Source organism: Syzygium oleosum, unplaced genomic scaffold (assembly GCF_021117445.2).
Source record: "Syzygium oleosum isolate NSW1041296 unplaced genomic scaffold, Sole_v2.1 Sole_v2.31, whole genome shotgun sequence".
NCBI classification, from domain to species: domain Eukaryota; kingdom Viridiplantae; phylum Streptophyta; class Magnoliopsida; order Myrtales; family Myrtaceae; genus Syzygium; species Syzygium oleosum.
The window spans coordinates 3233169-3250977 of record NW_026607515.1 but is presented as its reverse complement, the minus strand read 5'-3'; the positions used below and the strand labels follow the sequence as shown (position 1 = coordinate 3250977).

Here is a 17809-nt window from a genome sequence, read left to right as displayed (position 1 = left end):
TTATTAAGGGGCGCGTAAAAATTATTGTAAAAAACAGTAATTCGTAACTTGTTAGTAACGCGAGTGAAACTTCAAAAAAAAAATCATTCCGACCGAACTATAACTCTAAATCGACTTCCTCAAATCTCACGGCTCCACGAACCCTAAACTTTTATCAACACATTATTTCACAGCTTACAGTTGAATTCAAGAAGGGGTATGAATGCTTGCCAAGGGTTACGAAATGGAGTTAATCCGATTTGGAGTGCGCATACAAGAAGCCCCTAACTTGGTTCCCTCGTGCTTGTAACTTATTTTGGATGAGAAACGCAGAGTAGGCTCCAAGAAAAAGTTATAAAAAAAAAAAGAGGAAAAAAGACGAAGTTATTATTGAAAACCTTCATAATGAAAATAGAAAAAGAACTGAAAACATCAAAGAAAATGATCTAGGCAACACCCAAACAATTCCTGTGAGAAAATTAGGGCTAGGATTTTCTAAAATGGGGAATTGCTGAGTGGGCCAAAGTTGACCAAATCCATCCCAAATGTGGTCCAATGGGCCATGAAGTTAGGCCCTATCCCCGGCCCAAAACTCAAGGGTTAGTTCGTTTTCTCGGCTTCGTTTGGGCTTGGGACAAAGCTAAAATATCCATCGGAGCGGGTGAAAATTGCCGATTCGAACCAATTCAATCGGGTTCCCGTTTCTACCCGGAAACTGACAAAGCTTCTTCGTTGTAAAAGTTTAAACGTTTCATGTAAAATGTAATAACTACATTATACCAAAAGAAAATACGTTTAACACGAGCATTTATGGGTATTTTTCCACATTACAAACCGCGGCTACAAAAACAAGAACCTGGAGAGCCTAATCGGTTCAGTCTAACTAGTACAAAAACCAATTATCTAGGTCGGTTAAATTAAATTCAAAATTTGAATTTTGTAGAAGTTACAAATAAGGAACTCAAAGTTAAACGCGTAATACACCCGAGACAAATTGGTAAGGAAAAAGTCGCTAATTCTTGTGAAAAACTTTCTTCTTATAATATCTTGCAACTTTATTTTTATGTAGTATAAGTTTACGAATAGCATTGGAAATTTTCTTGTACTTTAACGATTCTTTAACATTAGAAGGTTTATTAAAGCATGGAAAAATAACTCATCTATGACAAGAGAAAGTTTATTTTTGCAATAGAAATAGTCACCGTACAACGTGAAAACTTACTTCTTTGGTAATCTATATGAACGGTTTATTGACAAATTGAAAAATTACCAAATTGTGGCGGTTTTAAAGTTTCTTTTAAACTTTTTGACCAAAAAAAAAAGTGTCCTTTAAACTGAAAAGTTACTAAGCACGGACAGAATTATCATTATGTAATTAGAGAATGTTATAGTAAAAGTCACAAAGCAACATAAAAACTTATTTTTTGCAATAATTAACAGTTTGGGTAAACTCAGTGACTAGACTTTAGTGGATTTTGCAATCAGGTTATTGAATTTCAAATTCAACCACCTAATACATTATACACCCCGGTCAAAATTTGATTGATTTGTACATGATAACCACGCTGCCAATTTTCAAGACACCATGTCATCACCATATTAACAGTTCAACGGCCCAAATTTTTATCTAAAATGCATGAATTTAAAAAATATATATAATCTTCAATGAATGAATTGATGGATAGAAATTAAAACTCAATGATCTGATGACAAATCCCTCTAAAGTTTAGTGAACAAAAGGGAAATTCACTCCCTTCACATCTTACTTCTCCTAATGAGAAGTTCCTTATAAACCCGTAAGAAAGAAAATGCCCATGCCCATGGGGCTTGAAGCCGACCCGACCCGACACCCGCAACGGAGGACACTGCCGGGGCGGGGCGGGGCGGGGCGGCCCGACTCCACTCGAGCGATATAAATACGCGAAAGACGAGACGGATTCAACGGCTCCTCCAACCGATAAGGCCGTCGTCGCAGCTCTCCTCAGAGAGAGCGTAAAGGACACCGACCTTCATCGGTCATCGCCACAGCATTCGATACATTTCTCGAGTTCTCTTGCGCACATGGCTGCCGTGGCGTCCCAGCTCGTTCGCGAATGGACGGGGATTCAACAGTTTCCGGCCGCCACTCAGACCAAGTTGCTCGAACTGCTCGGCAAACTCAAGCAGGAGGTTTCGCTTCTCAATTTCCGATATTCATGCCCATACAAATGTTGTTGGTTTGGTTTTGCAGCGCTTTAGCCAGTGAATTGCGATGCCGCGAGCGTACGCCTAGCGTTTCTTGCGTTTTATACTTGCGCTAGTACCCCTTGTTCCGATGTTTTGAATAGCATGGTTCCGGTACATGTGTGGTTCCAGATTGGGTTCATGCTCTTTTGCCAAGATATGTTTCTTCATAGCCTTCTGTCTCGAACCACTTCAAAAGATTATTATGTGTGAATGGAAATGCCTGAACGGCTATTTCAGATTCTTAGGATATCCGTTGCATTCAGTAGCATGCTTCTCAAGTAGCTCTGCACGTTCATTCATTTCTGGGGGATATGATTTTTGTACCATTCTCCCAGAACGTCAGCACCTTGACAATCCTGGTGATGGGGAAGGGAGGCGTCGGAAAATCGTCCACTGTTAATTCAATTATAGGGGAGAGGGCTGTTGCCGTCAGCGCTTTTCAGGTACGTGGTTTTCTTTTTAATCCATGTTAATGCTGTTGCGGTAGTCTTATGCATAACATTTGTCTCGTAGCCAGAAACTCCAAGACCTGTGATGGTTTCACGGTCGAGGGCTGGTTTTACGCTCAATGTCATCGACACTCCTGGGCTCATCGAAGGGGGATATGTTAATGACCAGACTCTTGAGAATATCAAGCGGTTGGTCTTAGCTCCATCCATCAATTCTCTTGACTTATCTCGATCAGTCTTATGTTTCTTCCTGTTTTGTGCAGCTTCCTTAAGAACAAGACCATAGACATTCTCCTCTATGTGGACCGATTGGATTCATATAGGGTGGATAACTTGGACAAGCAGATCGTTAAGGCCGTTACGGAGAGTTTTGGTAAAGATATATGGAAAAGAGCCTTGGTTGTCCTAACACATGCTCAGCTCTCGCCACCTGATGGCCTGGAATATGATGTTTTCTTCACTACAAGATCAGAGGCCCTTCTTAAGGTTGTTCGATCTGGAGCCAAGATAAAGAAGCAAGATACTTGGGTAAATTTGTCTTCACCTACGATTTACCTCCTCCCCTTTTCCCCTCATGAACCTTGTGCTCAACCTATAGCGTACAACTTCCTTATATTTTCTTAGAGATTTCCCTCAACATCGATTCTTTGCTACTTATATTGTAATGCATAAAATTTTGTCTTAAGAGATTGTTCACTTTTATTTGTTTTTACCAGGGCGACGCCATTCCTGTTGCCTTGGTTGAGAACAGTGGGAGATGTAAGAAGAATGAAAACAATGAAAAGGTCAGACATCATTCACTATGAGTTATCACCTTTTCATTGTTTATGATTTGGTTGTTTGAGCAGCCATTGACAAAATTTATAGTGTGCCTTCTGCGTACAGGTTCTTCCCTGTGGAACAGCTTGGATTCCCAATTTAGTTAGAACAATCGCAGAGGTCGCGTTAAATGGAAGCAAAGCTATATTAGTAAACAAGAAGCTGATTGAAGGGCCAAACCCCAATAGGAGATGGAAAGAATTTATACCATTAATTTTTGCATTCCAAGTATGTTGCTATGGAACTGTCATATTGCTCTTTTCCAAATCATCCACCAGACAGTAGTTGATGCAAGCTCTTCTTTGTTGTATTTGGTTGTTAACAGCACTTCTTCATCATTAAACCTCTACAACGGGCAATCAAGAATGATATGGCAAGGGAGACAAGACCAGCATGGGAGCTGAGGGACGCTGGGTTGTCTAGTCGAAAGTTGTAATCAACTATAATGTACGTAAATTTTGTTATTTTCAATGTTCGAACTGCTTCTCTGGGATTTGTGTTGAGCGTGTTTGCCACCTGCGGATGGAGCTTTCTGGCGGTTTGTTATTCGAGATTCTTTTTCTACATCATAGAACAGTGAAGATCTTGATAAAGCAATTCAATATGCAAATCTCCCCTTTTGACTCCATCCACTCATATGTAGGATCACTGTGCAGACTGGAATGCAGTAGAATGATGGTTAAGTTCAATAGAAGATGGAACTCGATCAAGCAAAAACTGTCACGTCTTACATGACTAGCTCGACATGTATGCTCGCACACATGAGGGCACCCAGCCAGTATTCACAATGAGGCTGTCAGTGGGTTTTAACCAGGTGGCTAATTCTGTGATGTTTCTCTGAGTTGTGGGACAAAACTAAACATTATCAGATACCCCTGGTTTTGTAGTTATAAGGTGCTCCATGAAATGTTCATTCATTAAGAAGACCGGTTAAGTCGGCACAGAGCTGCGAGAGAGCATTAGCTTATTTAAAGGCTTTCCACTTTATGAATCGATGGTAGAGGCTCTAGAGAGATTAAGCTTTTCGGTGGAGTGCTCTACCATGTGTTCTTGTATACTCAGACAACCATTGCAATTAATTCACCTTTATCTGCGTTACAACTTACATTTTTTCGTCACGTGGTTCTTGACTTTAGGGGATCTGTGTGTTTTGCGCATTTTCTTTTGTTGGCAATTTTTGGGGCTTCACTTGTTTTTTTGGCATTCATTAAGTGGAGTCAGCTGGTTACTAGAGCTTCCTTGGGATGTGATTCTCGGTGTGCATCCAAGTCCAGCTCTGTTTCCTCAGAAATGATGCTTACGAATTTCCACTGTATTATCTGTTGATCATCGGTGGTTTTTATTTTTTTTGGCCGTAGATCATCAGTGTTCGGCAGAGCCATTTCATGCCGTTTCTTGCAGTTTGCTCTTTGGAGTCGTCAGCATGAGCTTCTAACCCGGTCTTTACTTTATCTAGGGGTGAGCACTGATCCCGGTTCAACCCGGGAACTAGACCGAACCAGCCGATTTTGGGCTGTTCCCCAAAGAACAGGTCCAGTTCCCTCAATTCCTTGTGCTCAACTGGACCGGTAAACCAAACCGGTGGAAACGGCAATAAGCCTAATTCCTCTTTTCGCTCTTGTTTTGGCCAGTTTTCACGATTTGTTTTGCCTTTTCTTATATGTGTTTATGTGGAGAAATCTTATTGTGGAGATGGTGAAGGATTGTAAAAGACCCATCTTCTGAATTTTAATTATTGAAAAGAGGAAAACATTTTCCCCCTCATTCTTTCCCCTTTAATTTTAATTATTTTAAAAATTATAATTCTAATAATTTTGTAATTATCTTTTTTATCTTTATTTTTTCTTTTTTCTTTTTCTATTTTCATTTTGATCAATTCCAAAATGAGGCGAGGCCAGGCCACGCCAGAGCTCGCTGGCCTCGAGCGAGCGAGGCCGAGCCTTGCCTGTGGCCGTTCGCCGACCGTTGCGGTGGCCGGCGACTGGCAGGGAAAGAAGAAAAGAAAAAAAAAAGAGAAAAGAAAAGAAATATAAAATATTTAAAAATTATTAAAAATTAAAAATTTGATTTTTTAAAATAAAATAAAAAATTATTAAAAAAGTGCAAGGAAGAAAATCAAATAAGATTTTCCATGCTGAACAGTAGAAAATATTTTCCGGGTCTTTTTCAGGTTTCAGCCGAACACCATAAAATATGGTCATTTTCCTAGAAAATGGTTTTCTGGAAAATATTTTCCAGAAACAACATATTTTCCGCTAAACGAATGGAGCCAAGTGTTGGTTTTTTCTCTTCCTTCTTAGAACTCCCAAACTTGAAGAAGGGGATAATAAAAGGCGCGGCATTAAATGTCATTGAAGTTTAAAGAACCGAATAAATACATATATAATAAGCACTGAGTGATCCAGATTGGTTCCACAAATTGGGAATTGATCTTAACTATGTAGGTTCCAGATTCTAGGATAAGAACTGACTCATTTTGGAATTGATCACCCTCAACTTTACCCGCGGCTACAATGATGAATTGTAGAGTCAAAAGAGTCAGTTTCATTGAGTTGTTGTACAATATATATATACACACGTGTTTGTTTACAAAATAAAACAAAATTAAAGATAATAAAAAAAACAAATGCAGTTGAGATCAGTGGGTTGTTAGCTCAATCTTAGAAATCACAATATGAGTTTTCAATTGGGAATTCCATCTCTGTATTACGCCCTCGCATAATGGAATAATACGCCCATCTTGGACCGAAACTGATGAGCTTCTGTTTTGACATGGCCTTTGTTAGGAGGTCTACCAATTGATCTTTCATGGAGATATGACAAACTTGAAAGAGGCTATTGGGAACCCGATCTCGCACAAGGTGAAAAGTCAATGGATATATGCTTCATACCGGAGTGAAAGACAGGATTCGTGCTGAGATAAGTCGCTCCGATGTTGTCGCAATAAAGTGTCGGTGGCGTGATGGCGAAAGGAAATTGAGTTTCATCGAAAATGATATCCCTTGAAAGAAATATTTTATTTGAAGTCGGGCAAAAACATTTATGCGCATTGTATTGAGTGGAGTACACGAGAAACACACAAGAACGAGACTTTGTAACAAGTTTATGTCGAGCATAAGGTTTTAACCATGGAAAGCATAAAAACTTTGAAGAATAATTAGGGGTTTGATGAAAGCGTACCTTGAAAGGAGAATGAAAATTCAAAATTAGTATAGAGAGTCGATTTATTAAATAAGTAATAGTGAGAAAGGCACGCGACCAAAATGTTAACGGAACAGCAACACGAGAAATAAGACTGGAACCAATTTCAATGATATGTCGATGGCGGCATTTAGCGGATCCATTGTGTTGGGGAGTATAAGGTGCTGTAACAAGATGGATAATACCATGATGGAAGAAAAAAATTGTTAAATACGGTAAATTCACCTTTACCATTAAATAGTTTGTCAAAAAATTTAAAAGAGATTTTCAACCAAGAATTTGAATTCAACAAAGAGCATGGACATCAGATTTTCGTTGAAATGTATACAACCAATAATATTTCGTGAAATGATGACGAAAATAACATAAAATCGATGTAGCAAGCTGGACATGAACTGATGAATTGCAAAGTCAAAAATAATATAAAATAGCATACCGTCGATGAAACCCAAAAAGATCATAACCCATGATGGCTTGTAATCGGATGGTGAGCGCTTAATAGGGAGTTTGGGCGGCTGCGTTGATGGCGATTAGGGGCGAGCTTTTGGCATTAGTGGAGGTAGTTATCTGGGTGACGTTTTCGATTACGATGGGATCATTAGATCAATTTCATTGAGTTGTCGTATACTATATACGCACACAAGTCTTTGTATACAGAATCAAATAAAATCAAACTAAATATATGTGATTGAGATTAGTGGATTGTTAGCTCAATCTTAGAAATCACAATTTGAGTTCTGAATTGGGAATTCCATTTCTGTATGACATACTGGACGACAGGACAAATTTCCATCTTTTATACTGACTAGTTGGTCGTAATAGAGATCCTCAAAGCCTCCTCAAACCTATGCAGGTCAAGTTGTTTCTTTAAAATTAGCCGGACTAGGAAAGAACGATAGCTAAATAGCTGGACGGAGTACAAGGAATGGCACCTAATAAGATCACACGCGTATATTGGATATTTCACTCAACAACAAAGGAGGGATGGCAAGTTTTGGTCCGTGATCACGGGACCTTATTCGGGCAAAAACCAAGAAGAAGAAGATGAAAATTCTTTGTGCTTCTGAACACCTTCAGCAGAACTGTATATAACTAGAATCAGTACCACCCCCTTCTCTCTTCTTCCTCGATCGTCTGTTTTAAGCAGCTTGGGACTTCGCAACCTCAAGTTTAGCACAAACTGCATCCCAGGAAACAAGCTTCTCCATGAAGATTGATATGTAATCTGGCCGTCGGTTCTGCAAGATTTCACAATATAGAGTTGGTTAAGAAGTTAGACCGCCTTTGACCGTCTATATCAGATTTCGGAACATGAACTTCTGTATTGAGGAGCAACAGTGAAGTAAGCTAACCTGATAGTCAAGGTAGTAAGCATGCTGCAACCCAAATCAAAGTTTCGAAGAGTTAGTGACTTCATAGATTTGCCAGTCTCTTTCGCAAGAATTTGAGAGACGGAGCTCAAGGATAAAATTTTGGTAGGGAACAAGAACAAGAATCACTACAATTTCATCTTACCTCCCATACGTCAATCGTGAGGAGCGCCTGCAAAAAGTCAACGAAAACAATCCTTAGATCATTCGGGTAGAGCTACATTAATTTGTGACCAAAAACCTACAGCTAACATCACAGCAACTGCTTGGTAATTCGCAAGCATGCTTGAGAAAAAACGTACTACTTTCAATACCAGAAACTCGAAGAGGGTGTGCCTCACGCTGGGAGGACATTACGTACCGTGTAGCCCAGAACCAGGGGATTCACAGCATTGGGAGTCTTCAACACTACAAGCTCCTTCCCATCCGAAGGACGGGGATTAACTGTATTCACGACAACAAAGCCCTATTAATGTTTTCTCAGTCCTATGATACGTTGCAATGGACAGTCCCAAATAGTTTGACCCTCTTCAAAGAAATGCACGTGGAAGGGGCCGGATTCACTCACAGGCAAGCCAAGCCCAACCGGAACCGAACTGCGTGGCGGCAGCCGCTCTGAACTCTTCGGAGAACTTCTCAAAAGAACCGAAATCTCTCTCGATCGACTTCAGAAGTTCGCCAGTCGGCTTGCCTCCGCCGCCCGGCTTCATCGAATCCCAAAAGAAGTCATGGTTCCAGACCTGCAAGCGATTCAATTAAAGAGTGCAGAACTGAAATTTAGATATGGCCAGGCATATACATGATGAAGCATCGCTAGAATTTTTTTCAGTAGAGGGACTGAGAGTGAGGGTAAGTGATCCTTTCAACTTGGTTATAGGATCCTTTCAACTTGTTTATACGTGCCTCGATACATCGCATACGATCATATCAAAGTTAACAGCCACGCAACACCGGCACGGCGTGTTTTCACTCGTCTCCTCACGATCATCGCATCAGATAGGCATCTCAAAAACAATCATCGGTCGGGTCCAGATCACCGTACCTGAGCAGCGTTATTGAACGGAGGGAGAAGGTCGCCGTTGTTGTACGTCCCAACTATGACGTCCTCCAACGACTTCCCTTGCAGCTGCGTCCCGACGATCTGCTTGTTCAGGTTATCGACGTACGACCTGTGATGCTTCCCCCAGTGAAACAACAAGGTGTTCTGGCTCATGTTGGGCTCCAGCGCATCCTACAAAGCCAAAAAAACAAAGAGTCGGAGTCCAGAGCGGAATTCAGCTGCGCAAAGGGAACGAAATCTTGCGTCCCGTTTCGAAATCGGACTCAAAACCCCGGTTAAAAGCGACGATTGCTTCGACGGATTACCAGGGGATACGGAGGAGGCTTGAGCTCGAGCTTCGCAGCAGGGATCGCGGCCGCCATTGGTTTGCGCTTTCTTGGATGGAATCGAAGGGGACTGAGGAACACTCCGATGTCAAGTCAAAATGGCATGAAGTGTGCACACCACACGGTTTTACTCATGTTGGTCGGGGGTGGGTGGGGAGATGAAAGTGCGGTACGCTGTACTACTCTTGCCACTCACCCAAATCGCCGCATGGGGCCGGAGTTTGTGTAGTACAACGTTGTACTACACGGTTGAACTGCTCATGCTTATCCAACGACACGAACGTGCATTTCAAAGTTTGTAGTGTTTTTTTTCAACGAACGTCTTGCGATGCATCCTCACAACGCCCGTATTTTCTACCATTAGCTGTTCAAACCGTCATTTACATTTTCATATCCTTTTTTATAATTTAATCTATGTTTTTTGTTTTAAATTTTGATCAAAAGTTCAAAACTGGCTTTTTTCTTGTGTGTGTGTGTGTTTTTTTTTTTTGGCTTTATTAAGACAACGGGTATATCACTTAGGTATGAGTGTACATGCTGTGTTTGGGGAAAGGATGAAATTGTGGGGAATGAAGATGGGTGTGAAAAATGGTAGGGGTGAGCACCGGTTCTGAGTTGAATTGGGAATCAGATCGAAATTGGATTGAATCGGGCGGTTACTTTGCTCTTGGCCTCTCGTGCAGCCACCACCATGGTCTCGCCATCTTGTCGCCGTCCACCGTCCCAACTGTACCGCGCTCTAGGTCCGTCTCTATTTCTCTTTCTCTTAGAGTTTGCCCTCGCATCTCCATCCTCTATTTTGCTCCCTTGCTCTCCGTCCGCCTCAGTTTCAGGTTTCTAGTGACCAACTCACCTATAAAATAGAGAGTTTGAAATTATTGATGAGAAGAAAAAAATGGTTGAGAATTTTAAGATGGGTCATCATCTCCCTACATATCATTTTTCTCCCCGCTCCATCGTTTCCACGAACAACATATAAGTTATTATCTATCTATCGGTTGCATAGAGGGAAACGAAATTCCTATTGGTAACCACTTCCCTTGGCAGAAGAGGTCCCTGTGTAATCGGGTCCCTAAACTATGTCTTTTTTTGTTTGAATTGGTCTTTCCATTTAAACTATGGTAAGAAATGTTGATGTGGCCGTTAAGTCTCCATTTAATATCGATATGGCAGCTGAAGTGGCTTTTAAATAAAGTTAAAAAAATAAAACAAAGCAGGATAATTATTAAAAAAATAAAAATAGGCAAAATTTAGAAAAGAAATAAAAAGTGGCATGTTCACTAGTAATATAAATTCAATCCTAAAGGCAAAGCATCACCGAGTCATGAATATAGATAGATAGATTCAAGCATTCAGAAGTTTATTCTTTGGCAAAAGTATATAATTTATAGGCCTAATACCCTAAAAAACCTCAAACTTTAGCTTTTGTCCCAAATTTACCTTTTGTTAAACTTGTTTTGTCCCATAAAAAATCCTCAACTTTAGGTTTTGTCCTAATTTTACCCAAAACTTTTTTTGTCCTATAAAAAATCCTCAACTTTTTGTCTTGTCCCAGTTTTACCGTTCAATCCCAATTTTACCCTAAATTTTTGTAGATTCACAAGAAACCACAAAATTTTACTTGAGTCACGAATCTGCCCCCATTAAACCTTTGTCCAAAATTTTTTGTTGACACCTGAGGGATGGAAAACTCCAAAGCACGAGCTGTTCGAGCGTCCCGAGCGCAAGCTCTCTGACCGCGAGAGAAAGCACAGGAGATCAAAGATTGAGTGCAAAATCACTGAGCGCGATTTTGACAGAGGGTAATGGAAAGCAGATTTGGGACTTATGTAAAAGTTTGTGATCTTTTATGAGACAACAAAAATAGAGTTAAATTGAAACTAGACCTAAAGCTGAAATTTTTCATGAGACAAAAAAGTTTCGAGTAGAATTAGTACTGAACCTAAAGTTGAGGGGTTTTCATTAGAAAAAAAAAGTTTAGGGTAAAATTGGGACTAGACCTAAAGTTGGGAGTTTTTTATGGGATAAAAAATAGTTTAGGGTAACATTGGGACATGACTTAAATTTAGAGGTTTTTTATGAGATAAAAGATAAAATCGGGACAAAAGCTAAAGTTCGAGATTTTTTAGGGTATTAGGCCAAAATTTATATAAGTCGACATCTATTGCAATATTTTCCGGAACATATAACCATCCCAACTTTAGAAAATCATGGATATATTAAGGCGGGAATTTGGAGGGCATATCGGATTACACGAGCTCTCAAATTCTTATCTTTTATTTGAATCCTTATATCTTCCGGACCTTGTCCAAATTGTGAATCGTGGATCAGTCTCGTTAGTCATTAATCTCATTTCAGACGCCAGAATTTGCACTGTATTATGTTTTGATTATGGGTGTTCTGCAGAGCCATTTCAGGCCGTTTCTTGCAGTTCGCACTTAGGGGTCGTCAGCTGGAGCTTCTAACCGGTTCCTTAGTTTATCAGCATCCCTTCCGATGATACAGGACTACTCGAACGGTCAGGACAATTTTCCATCCTTTATACCATGAAAATGCTAAATAGCTGGATGGAGCACAAGGAATCCTACCTCATAGATTCAGCGCAAAATACAGGACATTTCTCACAACAACAAAGAAGGGATGGTAAATTTCAGTCCACCCTCCCCTCTAAGTCCGCTAAGAGAGAGCATGGAAGGGGTCCGTTATTACAGTACCTTTTCGGGCAAAAAAGCAAGAAGAAGATAATGGTGGTGAAAATCTCGAGCTTCTGAACATCTTCAGTAGCAATGTCTGACTAGAATCAGTACCACCCCTTCTCTCTTATTCCTCGTCTCGTTTTAAGCAGCTTGAGACTTTGCAACCGCAAGTTTAGCACCGACTCCTTCCCAGGAAACAAGCTTCTCCAGGAAGATTGATATGTAATCAGGCCGTCGGTTCTGCAAGAACTCACAAGATAAGAGTTGGTTAAGAAGTCAGACTACCTTTGACCATCCGTATCAGATTTTGGAACATGAACTTCTGTACTGAGGAGCAACTGAACAGAAACTAACCTGAAAGTCAAGGTAGTAAGCATGCTGCAACTCAAATCAAAGTTTCAAAGAGTTAGTAACTTCATAGATTTGCCGTCTCTTTGGGAAGAATTTGAAAGACGGAGCTCAAGGACAAATTTGATAGTGAAAAAAAAAAAAGAACAAGCATGAGGTACAATCACTACAATTTCCTTACCTCCCATACGTCAATCGTGAGGATTGGCTGTAAAGAGTCAACAAAACCATCGTTAGATCATTCGTGCAAAGCAACATGTGACCGAAAATACAGCTATAAAACAGCTAACATCACAGTAATTACTTTGTAATTTGCAAATTCTTGAGAAAAACATACTACTTTCAACCAGAAACTCGAAGAGGGTGTGCCTCACACTAGGAGGATATTACTTACTATGTAGCCCAGAACAAGGGGATTCACAGCATTGGGACTCTTCACTACCAGAAGCTCCTTCCCATCCGATGGACGGGGATTAACTGTATTTACGACAACAAAGCCCTATTAATATTTTTCTGTCCTATGAAACGCTACAATCGACAGTCCCAAACAGTGTGACCCTGTTAAAAGAAATGCATTTAGAAGAGTCAAATTCACTCACAAGCAAGCCAAGCCCAGCCAGAACCGAACTGCGTGGCAGCAGCTGATCTCAACTCTTCACAGAGCTTCTCAAAAGAACCGAAATCTCTCTCGATCAACTTCAGAAGTTCTCCAGATGGCTTTCCTCCGCCACCTGGTTTCATTGATTCCCAAAAGAAGTCATGGTTCCAGATCTGCAAGCGATTCGATTAAGAATGCAAAACTGAAATTAGAAGGGTAGACAAAAACTTAATGAAGCATCACTAGAATTGTTTGAGTGGAGGGACTGAGAGTGAGGGCAAGACATCGTTTGAACTTGGATATAGGATTCGCTGTTGTAAGTGTATATATGTCCAACTTTGATGCACAATTTTTTTGCCTTGATATATCGCATATGATTATATCAAAAGTACATGATGATTGCAATTTTATCTTGAAATCAGACAAATAAAAAATATGCAGCACTGAGCTCAAAAGAAGTTATAGTCACACAACATCGGTATGGTGTGTTTTCATTCGTCTACACACAATCATCTCATCAGATAGGCATCTAAAACAATTACAATAGGTCCAGGTCACCATACCTGAGCAGCATTATTGAATGGTGGAAGAAGGTCACCCTTATTGTATGTCTGAATTATAATGTCCTCCAAGGACTTCGATTCCAGCTCCGTCCCGGCAATCTGCTTGTTCAGATTATCGACGTAACCTCTGTGATGCTTTCCCCAGTGAAACGACAGGGTGTTCTGGCTCATGTGTGGTTCCAGCGCATTCTACAACGGACGATAAAACAAAAGCAAATAGTCAAATTCAGGAACACAGCTACGCAAGGAACGAAATTTGCGCGCTGTTTCTCACATTCATCCTTTGTATTAGCTAATCTGTTTGCAAAGGCTTTCGACATCTTATCTACTTAAGGATCTGAGACAAATGACAGGGTGATGTTACCAGGGGATATGGAGGGGGCTTGAGCTCGAATTTCGCAGTAATCACAGCAGCCCCGAACCTCCTCGGACTCGACCTCTGCAGCACACAAAAGAAACACGTCTCCACTCTCAAGGGGCCATTCAAGATTGCTAATCAATCAGGACAATCAAAAGGTATAAAAACACACGAACGGAAGGAGATACTCTGCAAGATTTTCCCCTTTTCCAACCAATCAAGACACGCACGCACGCGGCACGGGGACACCGGGTCGACTCGAGAGAGTCGAAGAAACCGATGAGAGAAACGGCGTACAGCTAGTCCTAAATCCATACCTGGCGCTGGTTCTTCGCCCATTGCAAGCTTCGAGTCGATTTCGCACCTCCATTCGGCCCTGCAACTCAAACCCCCAGAATCACTGTCAAAAAACCACGCCGTTAAAGAATCATCGCGAGTGCGAAGTAAGGAGAGAGGGAGAGAGGGAGAGTCGATCTTAGGATGATACGAGAGAAGGACGACCTAGCCGCGGTAAGAAAGCGTTGGAGAGCGGAGCGGTGGAAGAAGCGGCGGCGGTCGCCATTTTTCTCGCCCTTTCTCGGATGGAATCGGAAGGAGAAGACAGAGCAACTCCGATGTCAAGTCAAATGGTGTGGGGGAGCGTGCACACCACACCACACCACACCACACCACACCACCACAACGGTACGGCTCATCTTTGGTCTGTGGCCAGAGGATCGTTGATTCTGCCACGTCGGGCGGCTGATTGATGGGTTTGGGATAGAGTCCCAGTACAACACTGGCCACATCCCCAACGCCGGTCGGGGCGGAGTTTTTGGGTACGTGAATATTCGATGCTTCGAAGCATCCAGAAAGGAAGACCCAGTTCTCGAGAGATGTTATTACGTTTGTGGAGAGTCTCGATTTTTACGTATCAACACGAATGTCTGCCGATAAATTGCCGCGGCTTCGGTGAAAGAAAAAAAAAAGTCACAAAAATTCTAAACTGTGCTCACAAGACGTATTTATTTTAATTTTTTCTTGTGACATAAAAAATCTCAAATTATATTTATTGTGCCATATTCTATCCTAAATATTTTTTTGTGACATAAAAAATCTCAAACTTTTATCCATACAGCACATTAACTCCCAGTTTCTTTAGATTATTTAAAACAACGTAGTTTTTACGCCATGTCAACATTGTTTGCTTTCTGACGTTTATGTAAGTAGATTTTTAATGGTTTTCATTAGAGATATATTCACTAAAAGTCCCAAAACTTATCACCAAAGTACAATTGAGTCCTAAAACTTGCAAAAAGTGCAATCAAGTTCTAAAACTTGTCAAATTGGTTCAATCGAGTCCTAAAGTTAATACCGTCAAATTGTTTGACGGAAAATGCTGACGTGGCATATTTAAATCAATTTCTCTCTCCTACATGGCATTTGTTATTATTTTCTCATTCAAATCTTATTTAAATTAAATAAAAAACTAAAAAAAAATTTATTTATAAAAACAACAATGAAAAAAAGAAAAAGAAAAAGAAAGGGCAGTCCTCGCTGTTGGGCACTGTTGCTGCCACCCATCACTGGCCCCGGCCGAGGCCTCGCCTGCCTCTGGCAAGGCTGGCGAGGGCTGGCGACCCTGGTAGGCCCGAGCTAGGCTGGCCCAGATTTGGGTGAATTCGGCCATCGCTCGAGCCTACTAAGCGTTTCCGGCCCAAGCCAAGGCTAGTAAGGCTCTCCTAGATCTGGGTGGAGGTGCCTAGATCAAAGCCTAGCGAGCGTCGTCGACCCTAGGATTTTTATTAAACATATCCCATTTTCATTAATAGAATTTTGATGGAGAATAAATATGTCACACAAATATAAGTTTGAGATTTTTGGTATTACCGAAAAAAAAATTCAGGATAGATATGTTATTTTGATGACTTTTGCCCTTTACAAAACCATCGTATCTACTTTCATATCCTATTTTCTAATTTAAACAAAGTTTTTTTAAATTTTTATCAAAAGGCAAAGACGACACCACCCCCGGCCCCCCTCTTTTTTTTGTGAGGTTTTGTTTGGCTTTAAGACAAAGGTATATATAACTTATGTGAGAAAAAGGCATCAGAGCTCCTTGAACTTTTCCAAATTGTTGATTCAGATTCCTGGATTTTTTGTTTTTTGACAACTGGGTCGCTAAACTATGTATTCTTTTGTTCGAATTGATCATTCTATCAAAATTATGGACAGAAATTAGCCAACATTTGTGGGCTATTCTATCTCAATCTAGATATAAATTTGTGATTTACAAAGCGTTATACACGTTCTTTCAACCTGTCGGTGTTGTCTTCTCTATACGGTGATGGTGCTAGGGACGCTGGATCTAGGCACGCACCGCCTTTTGACAAAGCCTTAGCTATTGAAAATGGAAATCTCAACATGTGCTTATGACTAATGATAATGCAAGATTCAGTGATCGGCTGCCGATTGTGCTTTAATATTATGACAGATCCATTCTTGTGGAGCGAGCGAGTCTCTGCAGGCTGTACCAAGCTGATTCATTTTTAAGGTTTACTTGCTTTGTGGGAGTTGCATTTTTGTCTTGAAGTTATGTACCTCTCTTTCATGTAAAATGAAAATTTTTCTACTGACCAAAAAAGAACAATAAAAAAGAGGAATGACTAACTTGTACAAAAGAAAATATAGTTTAGGGATCCAATTATGTTTAAAAAAAAAGGTCTAGAGACATGATTGAATAATTTGCAATAATTCAACTACCTTGGGTGCCTTTTCCCAATTTAAATTGTACATGGTGCGACTGTATTCAAAATTTATGTACCAAACGAGAGACTTTTAACATTGTAACTTTTTATGCTGCAGATACACATTTTGTGCGTAGAAGCAAGAAAATTTTCTATTCTTAGGCCAAAAACAGCCAAAACTACGAGAATTAAAGCTATTATTATTGGGCCAAAGAAACAAATAGTTATTGGTATATTAGCTAAAATCTTTTATAGTTTAGGTTACAACTCTCTCTATATATAACTAATTTTTCTAGATATAATATATAGTAGATGGACTGACACGATGATTAATTTGACAAAATTGGATTGAGATTTAATTAAAGTCTAATTTCAACGGAAATAATATAAATAGATAGATTCAAGCATTCATAAGTTTATTCTTCGGGAAAATTATAAAATACATATATGTCGAAATACAAAGATCAAAATCTAAATCAAAATTTTCTAAAAAAGGCAAGTGACAATCACATATAACTATCCCAACTTTAGAAAATCACGAATAGAATAAGTTGTGAATCGTGGACTAGCCTCATTAGTAATTTAATTTCATTTCCTACTAAAAGTAAATTCAACAAAGCCTATAATTAGATATCATGGAACCCTATTAATTCTTTGTATCGTGCTACAGTTGTCAATGGATCAATATGGAATATAGAAATAAATCAAGATAATGGGATCAATTTTGTTTTTCCCAAAACAAGATAAAAAGAGCATTAGTTGCTATTATACATCGACACTTTGAAAGCTGCGGGCCTTTCCTGGTTCTATCATACTTCCTAACCAGCATGCTTATCTCTAGCATTAAATTTTCCTCCGTTTCAAATTTCTATTCTTATCTCATTGGATTTGTCCTCACCATGAACTCGGTTTCCGCCCAATTACCTGGTTCCTTCGTCAAGGTGAAGAAACACAAGTATGAATTCTCCACGTTCATTAAGGACTTTGATCGAATTACACCGATCTGGAGGGCATACAGAAGCATGGAAATTGCGATGATCTTCTTCAACAAGGCTTCATGAGTTCTTGGAATGTGGCCTCCAGCCTTGGT

At 40.1% G+C, this 17809-nt stretch overlaps 3 protein-coding genes across 4 annotated transcripts; 1 reads left to right on the top strand and 2 right to left on the bottom strand.

The window, feature by feature from the left end:
- The first annotated feature begins 1936 nt into the window (after positions 1 to 1936).
- Positions 1937 to 4357, top strand: LOC115683097 (translocase of chloroplast 34, chloroplastic-like). Of its 2 annotated transcripts, XM_030607523.2 has the most exons (8): positions 1937 to 2148; positions 2541 to 2648; positions 2719 to 2843; positions 2918 to 3182; positions 3371 to 3439; positions 3540 to 3701; positions 3799 to 3920; positions 4117 to 4357. In XM_030607523.2, the coding sequence occupies exons 1-7, from the start codon at positions 2041 to 2043 to the stop codon at positions 3907 to 3909; spliced, it is 948 nt and encodes a 315-aa protein (XP_030463383.1). In that variant the 5' UTR covers positions 1937 to 2040; the 3' UTR covers positions 3910 to 3920; positions 4117 to 4357. The 2 variants fall into 2 exon arrangements, with proteins under 2 accessions (XP_030463383.1, XP_030463382.1); XM_030607522.2 differs by lacking the exon at positions 4117 to 4357 and having other exon boundaries at positions 3799 to 4101.
- A 3243-nt stretch (positions 4358 to 7600) lies between these two features.
- On the bottom strand, positions 7601 to 9570 carry LOC115683191 (superoxide dismutase [Fe], chloroplastic-like). Its single transcript, XM_030607638.2, has 7 exons — positions 9410 to 9570; positions 9087 to 9275; positions 8613 to 8784; positions 8406 to 8488; positions 8190 to 8216; positions 8027 to 8050; positions 7601 to 7912 (listed from the first exon to the last, which is right to left on the bottom strand). Exons 1-7 carry the CDS (start codon positions 9464 to 9466, stop codon positions 7814 to 7816), a joined length of 651 nt encoding a protein of 216 aa, XP_030463498.1. The 5' UTR covers positions 9467 to 9570; the 3' UTR covers positions 7601 to 7813.
- Positions 9571 to 11949: 2379 nt separating this feature from the next.
- On the bottom strand, positions 11950 to 14649 carry LOC115683190 (superoxide dismutase [Fe], chloroplastic-like). The gene is made up of 9 exons (XM_030607637.2): positions 14495 to 14649; positions 14311 to 14369; positions 14000 to 14074; positions 13636 to 13824; positions 13074 to 13245; positions 12869 to 12951; positions 12656 to 12682; positions 12481 to 12504; positions 11950 to 12366 (listed from the first exon to the last, which is right to left on the bottom strand). Exons 1-9 carry the CDS (start codon positions 14553 to 14555, stop codon positions 12268 to 12270), a joined length of 789 nt encoding a protein of 262 aa, XP_030463497.1. The 5' UTR covers positions 14556 to 14649; the 3' UTR covers positions 11950 to 12267.
- Between the last annotated feature and the right edge of the window lie 3160 nt (positions 14650 to 17809).

What these genes read in the sequence shown, in the direction of transcription:
- LOC115683097 (XM_030607523.2), top strand. Translation starts at nt 2,041, where the DNA reads ATGGCTGCCGTGGCGTCCCAGCTCGTTCGCGAATGGACGGGGATTCAA. An exon ending in ACTCTTGAGAATATCAAGCG is followed by an intron (nt 2,844 to 2,917) that starts GTTGGTCTTAGC and finishes TGTTTTGTGCAG; the next exon opens with CTTCCTTAAGAACAAGACCA. An exon ending in CATTAATTTTTGCATTCCAA is followed by an intron (nt 3,702 to 3,798) that starts GTATGTTGCTAT and finishes GGTTGTTAACAG; the next exon opens with CACTTCTTCATCATTAAACC.
- LOC115683191 (XM_030607638.2), bottom strand. Translation starts at nt 9,466, where the DNA reads ATGGCGGCCGCGATCCCTGCTGCGAAGCTCGAGCTCAAGCCTCCTCCG. An exon ending in CGTTCAATAACGCTGCTCAG is followed by an intron (nt 8,785 to 9,086) that starts GTACGGTGATCT and finishes AATCGCTTGCAG; the next exon opens with GTCTGGAACCATGACTTCTT. An exon ending in CGGTTGGGCTTGGCTTGCCT is followed by an intron (nt 8,489 to 8,612) that starts GTGAGTGAATCC and finishes TCGTGAATACAG; the next exon opens with TTAATCCCCGTCCTTCGGAT.
- LOC115683190 (XM_030607637.2), bottom strand. Translation starts at nt 14,555, where the DNA reads ATGGCGACCGCCGCCGCTTCTTCCACCGCTCCGCTCTCCAACGCTTTC. An exon ending in TCACGATTGACGTATGGGAG is followed by an intron (nt 12,505 to 12,655) that starts GTAAGGAAATTG and finishes TTTGAGTTGCAG; the next exon opens with CATGCTTACTACCTTGACTT. An exon ending in CTTACTACCTTGACTTTCAG is followed by an intron (nt 12,367 to 12,480) that starts GTTAGTTTCTGT and finishes GAGTTCTTGCAG; the next exon opens with AACCGACGGCCTGATTACAT.